Source organism: Sinohyriopsis cumingii, chromosome 1 (assembly GCF_028554795.1).
Source record: "Sinohyriopsis cumingii isolate HCF-2022 chromosome 1, ASM2855479v2, whole genome shotgun sequence".
NCBI lineage: Eukaryota > Metazoa > Mollusca > Bivalvia > Unionida > Unionidae > Sinohyriopsis > Sinohyriopsis cumingii.
In genome coordinates, this window is record NC_142961.1 from 56,794,838 (window position 1) to 56,816,046 (window position 21,209).

Genomic DNA, 21,209 nt, shown 5'->3' on the forward strand with positions numbered 1-21,209 from the left:
TCAGATTTGTCTAAGCTCTTGTCTATATGATTGGGTGTGTGTGTGTGTGTGATTTGGATTTTTAACATAGCTTTAACAATTTTTCTGTCATATCGCTATGATGTCTGCAGTGTGGCAGTTTATAGTGATGTCTAGCACTGGGGCATCATGCCGCAGACATGTAGCATGATGTCCCATCCAGTCACATGATCCTGACACCAGGCTGACCAGACCTAACATTAACCTCTTAATGCTGAGCGCCAAGCGAGGCAGCTGTTGGTACCATTTTTGTAAGTCTTTGATATGACTCGGCCGGTGATCGAACCCATGACCTCCTGCATCCGAGGCAGATGCTCTAACCACTAGGCCACTGGAGCAGTTCCATATGATTGGTCAAATTGGATTTATCTAAATTCTTGCCATTTGATTGGTCAAGTCAGATTTATCTAAGCTCTTTTCCATTTGATTGGCCAAGTCAGGTTTATCTAAGCTCTTGTCCATTTTATTGGTCAGGTCAGATTTATCTAAGCTCTTGTCCATTTGATTGGTCAAGTTAGATTGACAAATAATATTCAGGACTTGAGTTTAAGCTTGATGTTGATTGCCAATCTTTTTTACTATGTAAAGTAATCTGGCATATACACTAAGTCTTCCTTAAACCAGACATTGCTGGGACCAACAATTTTGTGTTTTCATAGAGATGGTCAGTATACAGAAGTCTCATTAGTTGGCAGAGGAAACTTCATTACAGAACAATTTTGTATGGATGAGTTTTATTATATTTCTATCAGTTTAAGCCATTATGCTCTACAGCTCTACAGCCCTGTGTTTAGTTATCATTATTGGCACATGTAAGAGTCATTAGTCATTGTCCTTTGTGGTATTCTCAAGGATTTCAGGATCACTCTGCCTCAATACTACCACATGCCACCACTTTGATCTACATTGGCATTTAATATTATTTGTTAGCACATGAACATAATAATAATAATAATAATTATTATTATTATTATTATTATTATTACTCCAACCTCCTTTTCTTGCATGGACAGATTTGTTCCTCAAATATTTTACTTAAGGTTTGATTTCCTGGTGTGGTTTTAACATCTTCACAAGAAGAGTTACTAATCTCTGACCTATTAAATTCATTACCTTATGAATAACACCTTTGCATGAGTCTCAAGTACTGCATGTGCAAGCTTCACTGTATTGATGTCTGACATAGCCTCAACAGATGCCTGAGGGGACCAGGTATAGTGATCTTTATCTAAACCCATCCTGGCATCCTAGCAGATGGCATTTAAAAGTGAATTACCTTTATCCATTGGACTCGAATTAGAACTGGATAGGCTATTGTTCAACCTGATTAAAATTAGATCTCCATTTTCCTATGTGAAGATCTGACAGCAGCCACTTAGGGGTCTTTTTCTGGTGACATTTGAATTAGCCAATGGAAATGCTGAGCTTTTGGAAATTTGAAAGTGAATCAGATCTTTCAGCACACATTGTTGCTCTTCAGTCACACTGCTCAGTCTCCCAAATGTAAGGATATAAGGCTTCACCTGATTGGCTGATAAAATTAGTGATTATGGTAATAACACAGTCACCAGAATATTACTGTTTAGCGATTGCTGTCAGATCTTCACATAGAACAGTGGAGATCTGATTTTAATCAGATTAGGCTATGGTCAGTACCAGCTTAAGCTCATGCCTGACTAGACTGTGCATTGTGATAAAATATCCCATCTTATGGTGACCTGAACATCATAAAACCAGAACTAGCATCAATGATCAATGGCCTTTATTCAGCTACTGACCTCTTTGCATCATTATGGATGTAAGGCAGACAATTCCATCACCTGAGCCCTGGCTTCATCATGTCCAGTTACCAGTCATGGATGGACAGTGCCATTTCCTTACCATAGATAAATCATCTAGAGAACATGAGATAGCTCCACTACTGGCACCAGCCTTGTCACATCCTAGCATCAGCTATAGAAGTGATATTGTCCCAGATGCCACGCACCAATCCTAAACAGTAGGTGCATTATACATGGAATACCATATAGTTACAGTAATGGTCTCAGGCTCTCAGCTCCATCAAATCGCATAATCAGCTATGGTGACAGTACAGTTGTGGATGCCTGGCACCATTCCCAAACCATTGGTGAGTCTCACATGGAATACCAGACAGCTTCTTACCAGTTCCATCTCTTTCGTGTCCTGGTACCAGCTACAATGTCAATTTCCTGATACCATTACCCATCCATTGATGATTGACTCAAGGAACGGCAGGAAATTAGTGTTCCATTCAAACCAGACCCACAGTTTAGTTCACCACCCATCTTGGCCAGTACATGTATATAAGTTGTTTTATCATTGCCACCATATTAAATTTTATTTTATTTTGCAGATGCCACCAAAGACACCTGAGCATGCTGGTTAGTAGAAGCTCTCTTCGTTTTCTTCTTTAAATACGTTGCCAAATCATAATACGTTAGGAAACCTACTATTACCTCACAAATCCAGCCTTCTCAGATTAAACCGTTTTAGCTAAAATGCTAAAAGTTATATTCTCACCTAGGTGGCAGTTAGATAGAGTGATGTCCCCTTCATACAGGGATTAGGGCTCTCTACAGGCCATACAAGCAGTTTGGAAGTTTTCTACCATAAAAGATGTTGGAGGAGTTAGCAGCAGGGAAGTTCTACAGACCAGGTGGCTCAGATAAAATTAACCCTCCTACGCAAACTTTCTCCGTAGAAGCCTCAGAAAGCAGAAATAAAGCCTTCTACGAAAATTAATTTGCGTAAATTCGACCCGGAGTGCAATTTTCAGATACAAAAAAAACAGCAGTTTTTTTGGGGGGGGGGTATAGTAAAATTTGTGTGTGATTGCAAGGAAGGACTGTAATTTTATGAGTAAATTTGATCAAGACCGACTCGATACCTACTACGCGGATCATGAAGATTAATCGTGACAAAACCATGTGGTGTTGCCTGAGCGTGACTGAAGAAATTTTTAAACTTATTTATATCCATATCGCCGTTGCACCAAGTTTGATGAATGTTTCTCAGCGTGTGAGTATCAACGCCATTGAAAACCGATAAAATATTACAATTATCTCTGATAACTTTTGGAATTTGCGTATATCGCTGCGTCACGTAAATCACATCGGTATTCTTGTGTCGGCCACGCGAGAATATCCTAGCTGGGTTAGTTTGTTTATCCAGCATCACATCATCGAAAACAACAAGATTATTAGCATTACCGTCTAAACTTTCCACCGATGGAGCTTCATTGATATCCGTGATGAATTCTATTGTGCCATCTTCAGTATTATCACTAAATTCCTTCAGTACTTGATAACATCGCTGATCATCAACAGATGGCGCAACCAAATACAACTTATCCCATTTCAGCCATCTCATTATCAAATTTAGCAACAGCTGCGTTTTCCCAGATCCAGATGGTCCAATGATTATCATTCTTATCGAATTTGGTAATGCCGCGGTGTGTTTCATTTTCTCGCGTTTCTTCGTGGCTGAAAAATCAATTACATTCATGTTATTAGAATATTATGGATTCATATTGTGTTAAGTGTCGCGCTCGAACTGCTACGATAAATCCAATCGAAGTCATTACACGTAACAATAGGAATGCAATCAAAGGTGAATGCGCAGTTTGTGGGACAATCAAGTTTAGATTTGTAAAAAAAAAGATAGAAGAACCGGAGGAGACATTGCCGCCTCCATGAAAAATCTGCCTGGGTTGCCTTGGGCGAAATATCCAGGAGAGAAACATTTGCCAGGATACAACTACTGCGGACCTGGTACAAGGCTAGATATAAGACTTAACAGTAATAATCAACCAAACCCTGGAGAAGATCCAGTAAATGCTATTGATAATGCATGCTACTATCACGATCTTGCATATCGCAGTGGAGATTTAGAACAACGACATCTTGCTGATATTAAATTAATTCACGCAATAGATGCTGTTCCTGATAAAAATTTCAAAGAAAAATTGGCAACTTGGTTAATAAAAGGAGCAATGAAAGGTAAATTAGTCCTAGGTGCTGGTAATTTATAATGGAGCAAATATATTATTCTCCGCGAGGATTTTGGCGAGGAAAATCAGCAATAGCCAAACTTGCCAAGGCAGCAAAAGTAAAACAATCCACCGCTGCATCATGGTTATCAAAGCAAGCAGTTTGGCAAATTTATCTTCCTCCGCCTAAAAAAATACCATATGCAAGTTTCTCCGTCAGTGCACCCAACGAAGTTCATCAGGCTGATTTAATGTTTCTTCCTCATGATACCGTTGACGGAGTCACATACAAATATGTGTTAACTATTGTTGATATTGCTAGTAGGTATAAAGAAGCAGAACCATTATCAAATAAAACAGCAACGGAAATTTCAAAGGCATTTGAAAGAATTTATTCACGATCTCCACTGACATGGCCGAAGCTTCTCCAGATTGATCCAGGACGAGAATTTCTTGGTGCGGTTACTACGTTAATGAAAAAGAATAATGTTAAAATCCGACGTGGCGTAGTTGGTGTTCATCGTAGTCAGGCTATCGTTGAAAGATTCAATAAAACACTAGCGGAAAGATTATTCGGATATCAATACGCGAGAGAATTTATCCAGGATAATCGATCTCATGATTGGGCAACAAGATTACCTCACGTGATTAATGCGTTGAATAATGAAGTAACACGAACAATATCAATGAAGCCTGCAATTGCAATTACAAAGACAAATATACCACTAAAGCGAAGTTCCATAATTCCGCCTGTGCTAGGTAATGTTATTGTCAGGTATTTGTATAAGGAAGGAGAAGCCGAGGGTGGAAGAAAAAGAGCAACCGATCCAACTTGGAGTGTTACGACACATAAAATATCGGCCGTAACAAGATCATCAGGAAGACCAGCAATTTATTTTCTAGATTCGCTAGCACCACAACGAGGATTTACCAAGGAGGAATTACAAATAATACCGAGAGATACTCAATTACCGCCATCGTCGTTAATGTGAAATTTAATTCTACCTAACTGAGATAATTTTCTTACTCGAGAAACTGCTAGATAAACTAAATTCGACCAGGAAATTCTATCATCGACGATCCAGACCTGGCCATCTACTGTTAATCCCTGCGATGAATGTATCGTTGCTGCGTATCCAAGTTTCCATGGCGATCTTTCCGCGTTTATCGCATCATTGACAAGATTAATATCAACGAAAATAATATCATTCAAAACTAATTTTTTTTCTTCTCCGCATGGCAAAGTAACATTAATGTTTTGTTTCCTGGTATCAGCGGGTCTATAGCACAACGGTACCTGCAATGTTGGAAATTTCTCACAGTGAAGTTTGAATAGCATTTCCTGAATAGCATCGCGAATAATTTTCCTACTAGCAACAATCAAATGATCAGGACGCCACAATGTTAGAAAAATATCCATCGAAGTCTCGTCAATTATTTTTCTCATCACATCACATTGAAATTTATTAGGTTGCAATCGAATTATTTTTTTAAACTCGGTCAATAAAATATCATTGGATCTATAATCAGCGTCAATTTCTTCATAATAATCTACGAAGTTCCTAAGCCATTCATGAGGAGATTCACCATCAATAGGATTAGGTTGGCCGTGATCTCCGCACATTATTACTGCGGTGTTTTTTTCTTCTAGCCAACCTAGAAATGATTTTAATATAACTAAATTTACCGTACAAATTTCATCAAATATTATAACCTTATTGACGTACTTGTTTCCCATGCGAACCGAATCCCACAATCCACCGCTGTACTTGAAATAACTATGATACGTGCAAGAATTAGCGCCGCGTTGTTTTATCTCTCGCGCTAGTCTGTGAGTTGGAGTTAACACGATCATATCAGAGTTTGAAAACAAGTTTATTGCTCTTGTTGTTTTACCACTACCACCAGGACCATTCATGTAGACAAATTTGTTTCGTGAAATCGGATCGAATGCAGATGCAGCCGTTGATATTTCATCGTATTTATCCTTGTGAAATTTATCACAATCTTCTACATCAGCGTCTTCGCAATAATCTAGAATATCTTCGTTCTTTATTCTCCAAGTTCCCCAGGAACCATCAGTAATTAAATTCGCCAACCTACACTGAAATTTCTTATCGATGTAAAACGAATCCGTTGCAACTCTTACCGCGATATCAGAAAATTTATTTATCATCGACAGCAAATTAATACTGACGTAAGCGAGCATCGATGATCTTAGATGAGTATACTGCGCTGATTCTCCATCGAGATAACTAATCACGGTACCCAATTTTTCTCCATCAATAATAATATTTTCTCTGTTGCAGAATATTCCACGCGATACTGTATCGGCAATAATAAAATCCATCTCGGCATCATTGATAAATAACCTAGCGTGGCGATGTTTATGATCAACTGATCCTCCTTGAGTAAATTTACCAATAATTTTTCTTCCGATATCTTTCGCGTTTTCACAATCCGTGGGTAACCACACTTCAGTTTGTTTCCTATATGATATAATCGCTTCACTTACCGTCAATGATATTAACATCGACGAATCCAACATAAATCTCAACAATACCGTAGGGACCCATCTTCGCTGAGATAAATGCCGACCAAACCAAATATAACAAATTTTATGTAAATTTTCAGCAAGTTCGAACGAAGTAACATGAGCGAATCCTGTCATGACAAAATCAGGTAATGGTCCGTTAATTGCAACTCTCGTCATCTCGCTGGTGGGATGGCCAAATTTAGCAAAGTAATCTGCACAATCGCCATATCCAAGGAAACTTCCAGGATAGCATGCGCTCATGTCAACGGAAATCATATCCTCAAAATAATATTTGGTATTCCATAATCCTCCATGGCCGTATTCGATACAGCTAAGTTGAATATCATTGAGAAATTCGTTCCTTGTAGGTTTCCACGAGTTTCTTTCTCTGGCAGCGTGAGCGGCAACAGATGGAACAGTAAAACAATTCGTTAATAATCGATCTGGATTTGATGAATATTTCTCCGCAATATTTCTCATCGATTCGTGTAATATTTCATCACGGTAAATATCTCCACGTGGCAATATAAACTGATCATATTTTTCTTCACTCGAGAATAACCAAACCGATATTGGATCGGACGCGGCTAGTATTTTGATAAACCTAAACATTGCATCGGAATTGTCTTTTCCAGATTCCGCAGGGTAAAATTTAACAGAACGATCCTTTGGGAATATCATTACTGACTGCGACCACGCATGTGAATTATGATCAACAATTTCGATTGGTGTTCCTCGAGAACTATACGGCGATGAATATAATATTTCACCCGATATTGTTTTTACCGTGATAGGAAATTTAAGTTTCTTGCTCAACGCAGCAACATCGTCAATCGATGCACCATCAACAACCGTCTTTGCCCATGAATTAATTTTATCCAATCTCAATTGAGTCAGACCAGATCCACGACGAGTGTTTTTCATGTGTTCGATAACTCGCTCAGCCACGCAGTTTATTTTCGGAGATTCTTTCATCGTAGGTAGGTTTTTTACATCAGGATTATTATTCAACCGATAAATTCCATAAACAACAGCACTAGATGGATACGCTCTAGCATAATAAGGACCGTCGATTCCCAATAACAATCCCGGCTTCGAATTTTTATCAAGAATAACATTTTTCTTACCGCCACGTACTGGATCTCGTTTATCGCGAATGATCCAAGTGTCATCAGGCATTTGTGCAATAAATTTTATTCCAAAGATAAATCGTTCTTCTTTGTGTTCGGTTTTTATATGTTCGATTATCTTCTTTGCTCGTTCCAGATTCATCGTAGCATCAACGAAGTTAGTTTTCCACGTTGACCAAACATGAATCGCTCCATCATCAAAGAATTCCTTCTTAGCACGATCAACTTCAGGAATAATAAATTCTGCCTCATCAAGATCAAATAAATCCATTATTATATTTTAGACAAATGTTTAAATTATAATGAATCAATGTTCATGGATAATAGTTGGATCAACAAAATCATGCGATAAATCCTGCAGAGGTGAATATTGCGGCGCTCACATATATGCAATTCGACGAGGTAGTAAAGGACCACAACGATGTTTAGTTTGCCAAGTTGGCATTCGAGGAAAGACACGATTATGTTTCTCCTGTGGAGGGAAAAATTATCGTGAGTTACGAAGATATTATGAAAAAAGATCTTCCTCAGTAATAAAATGTGAAGAAGATTATATTAATCGATTCAAAGCAAATTACAATTTAAACAAAGAGAATATTGTATATGGAAATGAAATCAGCGATTCCCACAATGAAAATCATGAACGAGTATAGATCGCATCCAACCATTAAGGGGTACGAGGCCTCTAGAGATGGAATTGTCAGAAATATCAGAACGAAGAATATTGTTGGTAATGTTAATAGTAACGGTTATTTCAAATTTACCATCAGTGAGAAAAAAAGAAGAACAATAAATTATTCCAATCACCGATTCGTATACGAATGTTATCACAGACCAATAGAAATTGGACTTGTAATTGATCACATTGATGGTAATAAACTTAATAATGAATTAACTAACCTTCGAGCTGTGACTCAAAGTGAAAATTGTCGGTTTGGTAATGCAGGTGGTACACGATTAGCTAAATCGGTCATGTCAGTAAATCAAGAAACAGGCGAGGAGATTGCATTTGAGTCGATGGGAGGTGCTGGAAGATATTTTCGTATTCATCAAGCATCGGTGCGATATGTAGCAGAGGGAATAATTCATGCAACATTTTCCTATCGATTTGGCGAGTGGATTGAGTTTTATTATATCCCAATAATACCAGACTCAGAAAAAAAAAATAATTAAATACTACAAAATTAATATAATGGACGAACAGATTATAAACGATATCATTGGAGAGATTAACAGTCTGAAAAGAAAGATAGATCTCCCATCGGATCTAGACATGAATAAAATCCGATCAGAATTCGAAACAATCATCCTAGGGAGACTCGAATACAAATACACCCTACCATCCGAATATAAATTAATAAAGAAGATCCAAACTGCGATGTACCAATCACTTGCAACAGTCAGTGATGATCACATCGAGGATTTTGTTAAATTATCAACGCTAGTAGAAAAAGCTAGATTGATTTTATCTGACGCATACGAATCAAGGAAAATTACAAGCTCTCGTGTCAGACAATTAAAAAGACTTGTCGATGAAAACAAAATTAGGGAATCTTTGATTCCTGAATCCTCATAGCAACGTGGTATGTATTACACGTTGCGTCATTTTGCAAAATAAAAAAAAAAGATTAATTTTGAAAATTCTCCTGGGTTTTATCATTTTTTTCGTTTGTTTTTTCCCTGGTATACAGATTTGAAAATCTATGATTTTACCAACAAGCTGATACTTAATGTTTCTCCACGAATATCAAGTAAATTTCCATCTTGATTTGTTATTTTGAAATTTATTCTTGATAATAATCGATTATGACATCGCAGATAAAACGGATTAACTGGCTCTTTTATTATCAAATAACCAGGAGAAACGTTAGGAGAGAATGTGTATAATATAAATCCCTGCTCCGCTCTTGATATTGCAGGATCAACATTATAACTTCCCTCTACAACATCAGCATGAAGATAAACAGCAATAACTTCGGTTATATTAACAATGCCAGGAGAAATATGACGGCCTTGTCCAAATCCATCGTTATCATGCATCAAGACTGATTCTGCTTGTGATTTCTTCTTAACCCACGCGTCGTGTAATTTAGGAAATAACCTATCAGTCGTATCAGTGATAAACTTTCTCATCTCATCAACGTTATAACCGGGAAACTTATAATTTGGCAGCGTTCTCTCGGTTAGATTATGTCGTTGCATAAACGCGTTAATAATAAAGCCCATACCAAAGACAGCGCTGTTTTGTATATAGCCCGTTGCTAGGTTGTTAATAAGTTCCATATCAGCGGCTAATTTATTTATCCGCTCTGTTGTTATTATAATTTCGTTACATGAAGTTTGTACGTTAAATACGCACTCCTGGAAATAATGTTCCAGTAGATTCTTTTGTTCTTCGTATTTGTCAATAATTTTAACGAATAATATTGTAATGCTATCCTCGAACAAATCCAACATAGCAACTGATCCTGATGAAAAATCAAAACTCGCCTTAGTTTTCTCATACTGATCAATATAATCCAAGTCAATTCCGTGGTAGTTTTTTTCATTGCTGATAAAGTCCGTCTTTTTCGGTTCTGGTGTTGTTATTTTACCAGGCGGAATATCGGGCCAACCCAATACTGTCCTTATTGATGAACGGTAAATATCTACCATATACGGCGATGATACTTCAATGATTGATGATAGTGTTGGTTCGTGTGCCAAAATTTTTATTCCTGGATCAGCTTTGCCAGTAATATTCGATATTCTAGTGTTGAATTCTTTATTAATCTGTTCAATTTCATAACTGCCTGTTGGTATACTAACGACAAACCAACTAGGAGTTCCATCGGCGTGTTTCTTATCAGCAACAACAAGTGAATTGTTTGATAATAATTTACCGAATGATTTCGATCTGATATTAGGCCAGCTGTTATAAACACGAAGTTGTATCAATGCCATTTCCTTGACGTTAATTGGAGTTGGAAATTCAACGTTAAATTCTGGATTAGTTGAACTTAGTGATATTAACGTTGTTGTCGGCGGTGTTGTGTTTGTCACGATCTGGACTAACTCGGACATTATTAATATTCATTTGTTCAATCTCCGAGTAAATATTTATCATCGAATAAAATTCTAGATCGGATATAACGCCGTCATTAAGACTTTCAGAAATCATCGATGATAACTTCGAATACGCGTCATTGATCTTAGTTAGTTTGTTTTTGTACGATAATAGTTTCTCACTTGTGCACGAAGATATTTTTCTCGCAATGATATTGAGAACGCCGGCTATTGTTGTTGTTGACGAGATTATTATCGTTGCTACGATTGGCGCGATTGTTGTTACCACGGATAAAACAATTCCAGCACCGGCGATTATAGCTGATGCAGCATAAACAACTATATCAATGGTAACTAATCTGCGCTGGTATTTTTTTATTTTTATTTGATAATTGTCAAGTAGTTTTCGCAACGAATCCTGCCATGATCGCGCCTGATTATATCGGTAATCCGATGCGGTCATTTATTAATTATTTATCTAACCAATTGGGCTGGGTTAATCTTCCTTCCAAATTGTCTCGGAAGATAAATACTCGAAAATTATGGTATAAGGAAATGTCCCCTGGATGTGTCTTGGTAGTGTTAATGTGAAAGTTTTAGCGCTATTTGCATTCATATAAATAACATAAGATCCAGGATAATATTCACGAGAGTTATTATTTGTTTCTCGTATCATAAAATTTGCTACAAATGAGATAACACTTATTCGATATATGCCACTAATTTGCGGAGTAAATGTAAATTCATCAGCATCAAATTTCCAAATTGCACTATCCATGTGAACCATAAACGGTATACGACAGAGTAAATTTTTTGTTACTACTTCATCAGGTATCGTGATACGTGCCAGTTCAGGAATATTCAACGATGATAGTTTTGTGTTGATGCCTTGAATTTCTCTGTCGTACAATGATGTATCAACCTTTTGGTCAATTTTTTCATCAAGTTTGTTTAACGCCGCCGTGATCCTTAACGCAGATAGTTCAAAAGTCGATGTATCGAATTTTTCTTCCATTGCTGTATTTATCTTGGTAATTTCCTCGTTGATAGATTTTACTTTCTCATTGATATCATCGATGGTTTTTTTATCGACTTTTTCTCCTATTGCTGTATTTATCTTAGTAACATCTGCGAGAATATCATCGTTGGTTTTCTTTTGTTTCTTTTGGATATTATCGTGTAATGTTTTATCAACTTTCTTATTTGCGATTTGACGTACCGTGTTAATATCTTCATTGATTTTAGTATTATCTTCAATGATTTTCTTGTGGAGGTCATCATGTGATGATTTATCGACTTTCTGATTCGCTAATTCACGTACTAAGTTAATATCATCATCGATTTTCTTGTGGAGGTCATCGTGTGATGATTTATCGACTTTCTGTTCACGAATTGTTTCAATATCATCACTGATGGATTTTGTTTTCTCGTCGTGTAATGATTTATCAACCTTTTCATTCATTGCAGTACTTATCTTTGTAACATCGGCGAGAATGTTAGTAACATCCCTGGTTGTTCTTGTTAGTTTTTCACCGAGATCATCGTGTGATGATTTATCAACTTTTTGATGCACTAATCCACGAACTGTTTCAACGTCTTTATTGATTTGATCAATATCATCATTAATAGATTTTGTTTTCTCGTCTTTCTGATTCATTAACACACGCATCGCATCAATATCAGCGCTGATTTTTTTTGTTTTATCGCTAAGATCGTCGTGTGATGTTTTATCAGCTTTTTGGAATGTTAGTACACATACCGCTTCAATATCTTTATTGATTTTTGCGATATCATCATTGATGGATTTTGTTTTTTCAGCAAGATCATCGTAATCACCTCCACGTAACGATTCGATGTGTTTATTGATTTTGGCAATATCATCATTGATTTTCTTTGTCGTCTTGCTAAGATCGTCGTATAGCACTTTATCGCCTTTCTTATCCATTGTGGTTTTTATTTCAGAAACGTCGGCGATAATATTAGTAATATCTTCGTTGATCTTACTCACCTTATCGATGAGATCATCATGCAATTCCTGATCAACTTTTTTCTTTGTTAGTTGATCTGCGACGAATGAAGTATCAGTTGTTTTCTTTATATTCTCATCAACTTTCTTGCTAAGTTGTTTTAAGGTTTCATCGAGTTTTTTAAGATCGTTAGTTAGTTTGGTTAGTTGCTTTGTAAGTTTTTCCTGATCTTCATTGTAGACTGCCTTATCCAACTTTAACAATAATGTCGCTGATAGTTCTGTATCAGATTTTTCTACGTCTGCGATATTTGCCTTCGATGGTAAACTTGTGATAAGATTAGTAACGTCAGTGATAGATTTTGTTACTGAATCTGATAACTGAGTAAATTGCTTGATGCGTTCGTTATATTCGTCTCGGCTAATCATATCAGTTATTTTGACATTGCTAGTTTGTAATCGCCCTTCGGTATTTTGAAAAACAGCAATTTCACCAGGATTTATCTCTGCCAACGATAGAAGATTGTTAATGTCTTTCTTGGTTGCAAACTTTGATGTATCGATGACATTTGTTTCTTCGTCTGTTTCTTTTTTCTTTCTAAAGAGAGATCTACCGTAAATGTCAACCATGATATTTATCTACGGTATATTCAAATAAAATTTTGTGATAAGGGCGGGATGATTTTGAAATTGCTTCTAGAACGTTAATTGATTCTGGACCACATATTGGTGGGTCTGTTAATGTTTGTGTTGGAAGCGTTGAATACCAAACTGGAAGTTTCAACGAGGAAATGTATTTGAAAAATTCATTCGGTGGTGCTAGTCCGTATGAATCAAAGTAAACTATTTCGCGAGGATTAATCGCGTAGGCAACCCAGTGAGTGCCAGGACCAGAATTTTCATCAAGGTTAATTATTCCTGTCTCGGTAGAGTTTGGTTTGTCTGGTAGTTGATCTCGCATAAACACTCCTCTGAAAAATCTTATTTTCTTTTTCTTTGCTTCATTGATTAAATCTAAATTTGATGATGGCGTGATAATCTTAGGCCGGATCCGTATATTGGAGGTCGTCCTAGTCTCAGGCCGGATCCGTGATGATATTTTTTTTTACCGTATCTTCCTCCGGTAACTTTTTCTATTATTTTTTTGCCTGCGAATCCAGCAGCTGCTGATGCTAGACCACCTAATATTGGGGCTAATAAAGGTAATAGGAAAGGAAGGAAGCCGCCTACTTTGACCATGTCTTTCACTGCGCCAATGGAGAGAGTTACATGAACACCGGAATTCATTGATCTGGCTTTGGCAAATCGTCCATGTTGACCTCGTGTTAGCGATAGTTTGTTAGGTCCACCGTGAATCTGATTATTTTTCAAGATTAATTTCAAACCTCGTCGCGCTGTTGTTGCTGCTTGAAGTTTTTTTATCTGACCTGGGGTCAGTGTTACGCTGACGTGTTCGTATGGCATATTAATAATCACTTAATCTAAATTTAGAATTTATCACATGTTTTCCACGGGTGCATCGATGACTCTCATTCTACCACTGATGCCTTCTAGGATCATTGTTCTATCACTAAGAATAACCGCGATGGCTCTTGCTGGTCCTCCTGTGTTAATTCTGGCTTTGAAATGAATATCGACAACTGATTGTTTTACCAAATCAAGATGTTCCAGGGAAAAGTAATAGATGGGATAAAGAGTATTAAAATCTAACTGTGATATTTGCAATCCAGTATCGATATTTTGATCGCGACCCATGAAACTTAGTAACTGATGATACGCGCGTGCCGTGGAGTAATTGGTAAAATTAATAGCTATTTCCTCGGATGGTTCTTGTTGGCCGTTTATTCTCAATGAAACGTTTGTTGCCTCTAATTTATCAAATATCATGTGACTATGAGTTTGATCGTATCTATTTGAATTTTGAAGAACAACGAAGATATGCCTGGGTGCTGAAACACCTTGTTGTGACGCAATTCGCCAAGTATATATTCCATTAAGATTGAAATCGGCGGAGGAGTCGGTTGTTGTTGTTAGCCAGGACATGATGGATTTTCCCCCTTGATTCATGAATGATAATAATTTTTCTTCCTCGCGAATTGATGGTGTTACTGCTGGCATCCACAGAGTAATTTTAGTTAACGTTACTTTACCAGCATCACCAGCATCTCGCCAGATGGCTCTGTCAGCACCCGCGACATCTCGAATAAAGGAAATTGTATGCTTTGCTCCATAAATAACTTTTCTAAAATGCTGGCAAAATCCAAAAATATGAGATAATGGAATCGCACAAGAGAAATTATTTTGATCTCCAATTAACATTTTCTTTCGCGTGGCAAATCCAAGATTGTAATTGGTATTGATGCTAAGTGCTACAGGGACGGCGGTGGCGGCGGCGGCAACGGCGGCTTGATTTGGTATACCAAAAGTAATTGGAAGATGATCAGGAATATTAGTATTATCCTTCGCGAACATCATACTAGGACCGGCCGATTTGGTAAAATCATCCGAGTACCTTGCTAGACCTATAATTGTCGTTGCTATATCAACATTGTCATTGATTGATTCAATCTCTCTTCCGTCAATCATGTAAGTAGCGCTCTTGAATAACGCCATGATACCGTTGTTGACGAATCCAACTTTAAAATTTGCATCGTAGTTGGTATTATCAGCTTTATTAAGAATCCCAACTACCTCGATATATGCCTCAGATGGAAGAAAATATCTTGTTGTATCGTGAACTTGAATTTCCTTGCGATTAAGTGTATTTGGTTCAACTACATCATACGATAAATACTGAAAATCTCGTATTGATGTGTCCCTGCCTACAGGCTCGTCCATATCAAATACTTCATTTGACACTTGTGCGAACATTATTATTAATGATATCGTCTAAAACGAAGACCATCTCCTGAAATGAAACTTGTGTTTCCAAGATTTGTGTTTGCAATTTCATGTGCTAGATTTGTGTTTGCAATTTCATGCGCTAGATTTGTGTTTGCTAGATTTGTGTTTGCAATTTCATGAGCTAGATTTGTCTTAGCAACTTCCTGTGCTAGATCGTTTATTTTCTTATTTGCTGCGTCGTTTATGGTTTTGCTAATTTCGGGTGGCATTTCACTGGTGATAGGTAATTTGACGGGTCGTTTTTTACGTATTAAATTTAATATTTTACTTTTGACAGCATTGAAGCCTTTACTGGCCAAATTACCAATACCAGAAACAGCGGTCTCGCCGATCTTTCCTATTGCTTTTAATCCTAATTGTTTGATCGCAGGACCAATTTTAGGTGCTACTCGAGTGACGAGACTTCCAATGATATCGCCGAATCCATTGCCATGAATATATTTGTATACTGGCAATCTAGAGTTAATTACGCGGACCTGTCTTGGTCTGCGTTGATGTTTGTGAATAATCATATTATTTCAATTGTGTTGTTTTAATCAATGAGTTCATCGATAAGTTCCTTGTAAATATGAGAATCAATTACACCGCCGCGAAATAATCGCTGACAAATATCTGATGCTTCGTTGATTATTTCGCGAGAGTTATTTCCAGCTCGTTTTCCTCCGATTAATACTTCGAGGCGAGATACGTCATTGACAACACTGTCAGGGCAAACCGAATATCCGTGTCCTGTTTTTGGTTTCTTAGATAATGTTTTTTCTTCCCGATCTAATTTATTTATTTTTATTACAAAATTTATGTAACCAGGGTCGTTTGGGTTAATAGGTTTATTCACAGAAGCAAAATACACATTACGGACCCATTCGTCTTTTGACATAAGTGAACGAGAATAATGCTGTCTCAAATATTTTTCCGAGTCTATAAGACCAAATCTAGCTATTTGAATTAATTTATCTTCGTCACTAAATTGTTCAAGAGCATCGTCAGTAAAAATATTTGATAATGTAAACGGTTTTTTTTCAATTTTTGGAATTTCCTCTGGTTCGGTTTCAATTTTACTAGATGAAGGTAATAATGCTTGTTCCTGACCAACTTCTTTCTCATGTCTATATTCTTCATATGTAGCATTTAAAAATTCAGAATATTCTGGATCATTTTGTTTAACCATTTTGACACCACTGTACACATAATATATCCACCTTGTCCATTGCATAAATGTTACATTTTCAGCTTTACCGGGTTTCATAAATTTTTTTCGTTCTGCTTTCTTATAATTTTTTGAAGCAAATTTTACAACATCATCCGTACTCATTGATTTTATCATTGCGACAGTATCATCGGTAAATTTATCGGCACCTGACCTTACTTCTGCTTGTTCTTCTTCTTCTTGTTTTGCTTGTGCTTGTGCTTGTTCTTCTTTTTCTTGTTTTGCTTGTGCTAGTGCTTGTGCTTGTTCTTCTTTTTCTTGTTTTGCTTGTGCTAGTGCTTGTGCTTGTTCTTGTGCTTGTGCTTGTGCTTGTGCTTGCTGTAATTGATCTTGCAACGCTTGTGTTTGTGCTCGCACCTGTGCTTTTGTTCGTGCTTGCTGTAATTGATCTTGCAACACTTGTGTTTGTGCTCGCGCTTGTGCTTGTGCTTGTGCTTGACGTACTTGAGTTTGTTCTTGATGAATTTGATCAAGCTGACCAGGAACAACTCGAGTGTGTTGCTCGATATCTTTCATCATAGGAATAACCCCAAGGTCTCTAAGTTCCTTATCTTTCTTTTGTTTGCCATATGCGACTTGTTCGATAACTCCAGTGACTGGACTTAACCATTTTGATGATACCTCACCAATATGATATTGTGAATCGTCGTACTCACGAACTTTTTTCTTAAATAATCGTTTTGTTGGAATAAGTTTCTTTACTGCCGCTAATTCTTCTCGCGCTAATCTGGCAGAATGAGGCTCTCCAACTGTGCTAGTTTTTCGACTCATCTTATTTTCAACTATATTGTTTTATTGTAAGATAAAATTAATATCCGCAGTCTTTTTCTTGCAATCACACACAAATTTTACTATACCCCCCCCCCAAAAACTGCTGTTTTTTTTGTATCTGAAAATTGCACTCCGGGTCGAATTTACGCAAATTAATTTTCGTAGAAGGCTTTATTTCTGCTTTCTGAGGCTTCTACGGAGAAAGTTTGCGTAGGAGGGTTAATTTTATCTGAGCCACCTGGTCTGTAGAACTTCCCTGCTGCTAGGAGTTTCATCTTCTTAGGGAAGTATGATCCATCTATAAATTTACAACTTTTCTTTTTATCATTGGCAACAAGGTTTCTAAAATTTGTTATCACTTTGCTCTGTTCACTCACTTAGGTGCCTTGATACCTACCTGCACTGGTTTACAGTGGTGTTCTCTCATATTGCTATAACAATATAATTTTCACTGTGTCCCAATTCATACAGTATTGTCTTGTCACAGCATCTACTTCATAGTTGTATTTGTGATACTTTACCGATTTTTACATGTACACATCACTGGGCCTTTCCTACATTAGTAACACTGTCTGACAATGGATATTGTAGTGTCCTCTTCCTAAGTATCAATAATGATGCTTCATTGCCTTTTTTATACAGGTTTTTTGTGTACTTTAGAAAACTCATTTATATTACCATATAGCTTCCACATTGGTCGGAGACATACAGGTAAGTTTTCTATACATGGTTTTCCCATAGCATCCACGTCACACAAGTAGTTTCTATAAGGGATGCTTCAGTGATTTTTTGTCCTATATTGGCAGTAAAAAATTGGCCTTCCTGCAGGTAACTTACTAGAACTGGTTATTTAGCATCCATATCATAATTATAGCAATGCTCTAATCTCTACCTGTACAGGCCAAATGAGCCATTTTACAGGTAACTCTGCACACACACTTGTATATGTATATACTACATGTATATGTTGTCTTCTCTATTTTGTCTTACAGAATAAGAATGTGGTGAGACCGGTCTGAGAGCCACACTAAATGTGAAGTTTTCTCTGTCATTCTTTGAACACATGTGAGACTGGTATATTAAGCACATCAATTCTGTGGGTACTAAGGGGAAGGCACAGAAGCATAGCTTGAGTAGTGAAAATATTAGTTTGCATGCAAAGGTTTTGTAACCATGTCATTTACTGGGGAGTGAGATGGAGAACTACAACAGCCTCAGTTATTCTTGCATATCAGAATTACGGACTGGCTGCATGGATCAATATCCTGTAACCTGTCCTGACCTCAAAACTGGACATCATGTCAGGCAAGATGCCATGTTCCTCAGCCATTTAACTCTGGGCCATGACCACAATTGTTCTACCAGAAAAACTTGTCCAGTTCCACAACTCATATAATGCTTGGCATTTTCTCAGTATGGTGCCAAGTTAGTTTAGTGCCTTAATACCCAAGAACCTAGTTCATGAACCCACTTATACAGTAGACTAACCTGCATAGTGCTGTTAGGCACTTTCTGCAGACAAAGTCCAGTTTATACAGACACCCTAATGGATTAATCTAACCAACATAGTGCAGCTAGGCACTTCCTTTAGACATTGTCCAGTTTATATAGGCACTCTCATGGATCAGTCTAATCTGCATGGTACTCCTAGATACTTCCAGCATATGATGTCTAGCATGGTACTCCTAGACACTTCCAGCATATGTCTAGCATGGTACTCCTAGACACTTCAAGCATATGATGTCTAGCTTGGTACTCCTAGACACTTCCAGCATATAATATCTAGCTTGGTACTCCTAGACACTTCCAGCATATGATGTCTAGCTTGGTACTCCTGGACACTTCCAGCATATGATGTCTAGCTTGGTACTCCTAGACACTTCCAGCATATGATGTCTAGCTTGGTACTCCTCGACACTTCCAGCATATGTTGTCTCGCTTGGTGCCTCACTTTCCAAGAGATGTCTCTTTATTCATCCTCAAGATTTTGCCACCCAAAGGAAGTCATTAATTAATGACACCTTGGAAATAATGGGATCTTACTCATACCTTGTTGCAAGTGTAGTGAACCACCATCCTCATCATTCTTCTCCAACTTCTTTGCATATAGCTCAAGAGACATTGGCTTCACTACTTTAATTTTTTTTAAACAACAAAAATTGACTATCAAGTTTCCTTCTCATGATTAGATCTTACTATGTTGAATGAAACTCAACCATACAGCCTTCAACTGATGAAGTTTTCTTCCCACTCCCATCAGAGTTCTGCCCACCTCATTCCTCTTTTATCACCTGCCAACATCAAGAGATCAGTGACTGCAGAATAATCATCTTTCAATTGCTTCTTCAGTCTGATAAAATTACTAATATTTTGTACTGCTTACATTGTCAGTTACAGACCCCAAGAATCTACAGATGATTTTTCTGAAAGAGGCCTTTCCACAGATTCAGGTGTTGGTGGTTCCACAATCCCCACACACCAGTTCCACAATCCCCACACACCAGTTTTCCATTTGGATACCCATCAGTTGATTCGTAATGTCATGATCATGGGATTGACATTGCATCTAATATCTGTGGTGATATTTCAGTAGGCAGAACACCACTTACCTTCTCCCACCCTGAATCTCACTGGACACACATAGGAACATATTTATTTATAGAATGGCCAACTTCATAAACATAAAGGCCCAACAATAGCAGTAACAGCAGCTGTGAACTTGTAACAGGTAGAATGAGGTACAATGCTTTCTACCTCCACCCTTTTTAAAGACCATCATAGGCCAACTACCCTCACAACTTTAGGCATCTAATCACCTCTTTAGCGATCAGTTTGACAGAATGTGCAACAAACCACCATGGATATATTCTTTCCATCTCTCACATTCTCAGATACAGTGAAGGGATTTGCAAGGCAACCAACAAAGGGATGCTGCACCACATCTCTTGAGCACAGACAACTGGAAAGCAGTTCTTCTGAATTTACAACTATCAAAAACCACAGGGAGAGCACTTGTTTTTGCCAGCATTTCCATGAGACCCTCCCCCCAGCTGAAATGACATACTTTAATGCCCACCCCCACCCACCCCAAGCTATCACAGATACTTCTGTTAATTTTGGATTTCACCTGTCCAATGGCACTGGATCCCAAGTGAAATTTATTATGGGTATAACCTGGCTAACAAGATACCATTTGAACTGCTCTCAAGAGCTTAATTCTGACAAGATTGGTCAGTATCACTCACCCCCCACCCACCCACCCACCCCCCGCTTTCATTGCCATGAACAAGCTACTATTTGTGGGTAATTAGACTTTGGTAATAATTCATGTCTATCTGGACACTTCATTTCAAGGTCATCTAAGGACCCAGTGTGAGCTCAGAAGTGGTATCTGAGGAAGACCGAACCATTGTGCTGAGGGAGATAATGCCTCTTCTTGCCCTCAAAAAAGGGGGAGGATGATATATCAGCACAGACACTTTCATCCTGGATAAAGTGGGCTATCTGTTCTGCATATTGGAAAAAACCCCACACCACTGAATTTGCTTTGCATCTTAGCTCACAAAGCTTGGACAGTTGCCACAAACATTACATATGAGTGCAACTGTTCTTAAACTGTTATT

General features: G+C 37.6%; 1 protein-coding gene across 1 annotated transcript in view; it reads left to right on the top strand.

The window, feature by feature from the left end:
* LOC149806914 (uncharacterized) overlaps positions 1-21,209 on the top strand; it is a 73,127-nt gene that overhangs the window by 9,411 nt on the left and 42,507 nt on the right. Inside the window, exon 5 of the mRNA XM_089932281.1 lies at positions 2,393-2,420. Coding sequence (XP_089788407.1) covers positions 2,393-2,420 — 28 coding nt within the window. The remainder of the gene's footprint in view (positions 1-2,392; positions 2,421-21,209) is intronic.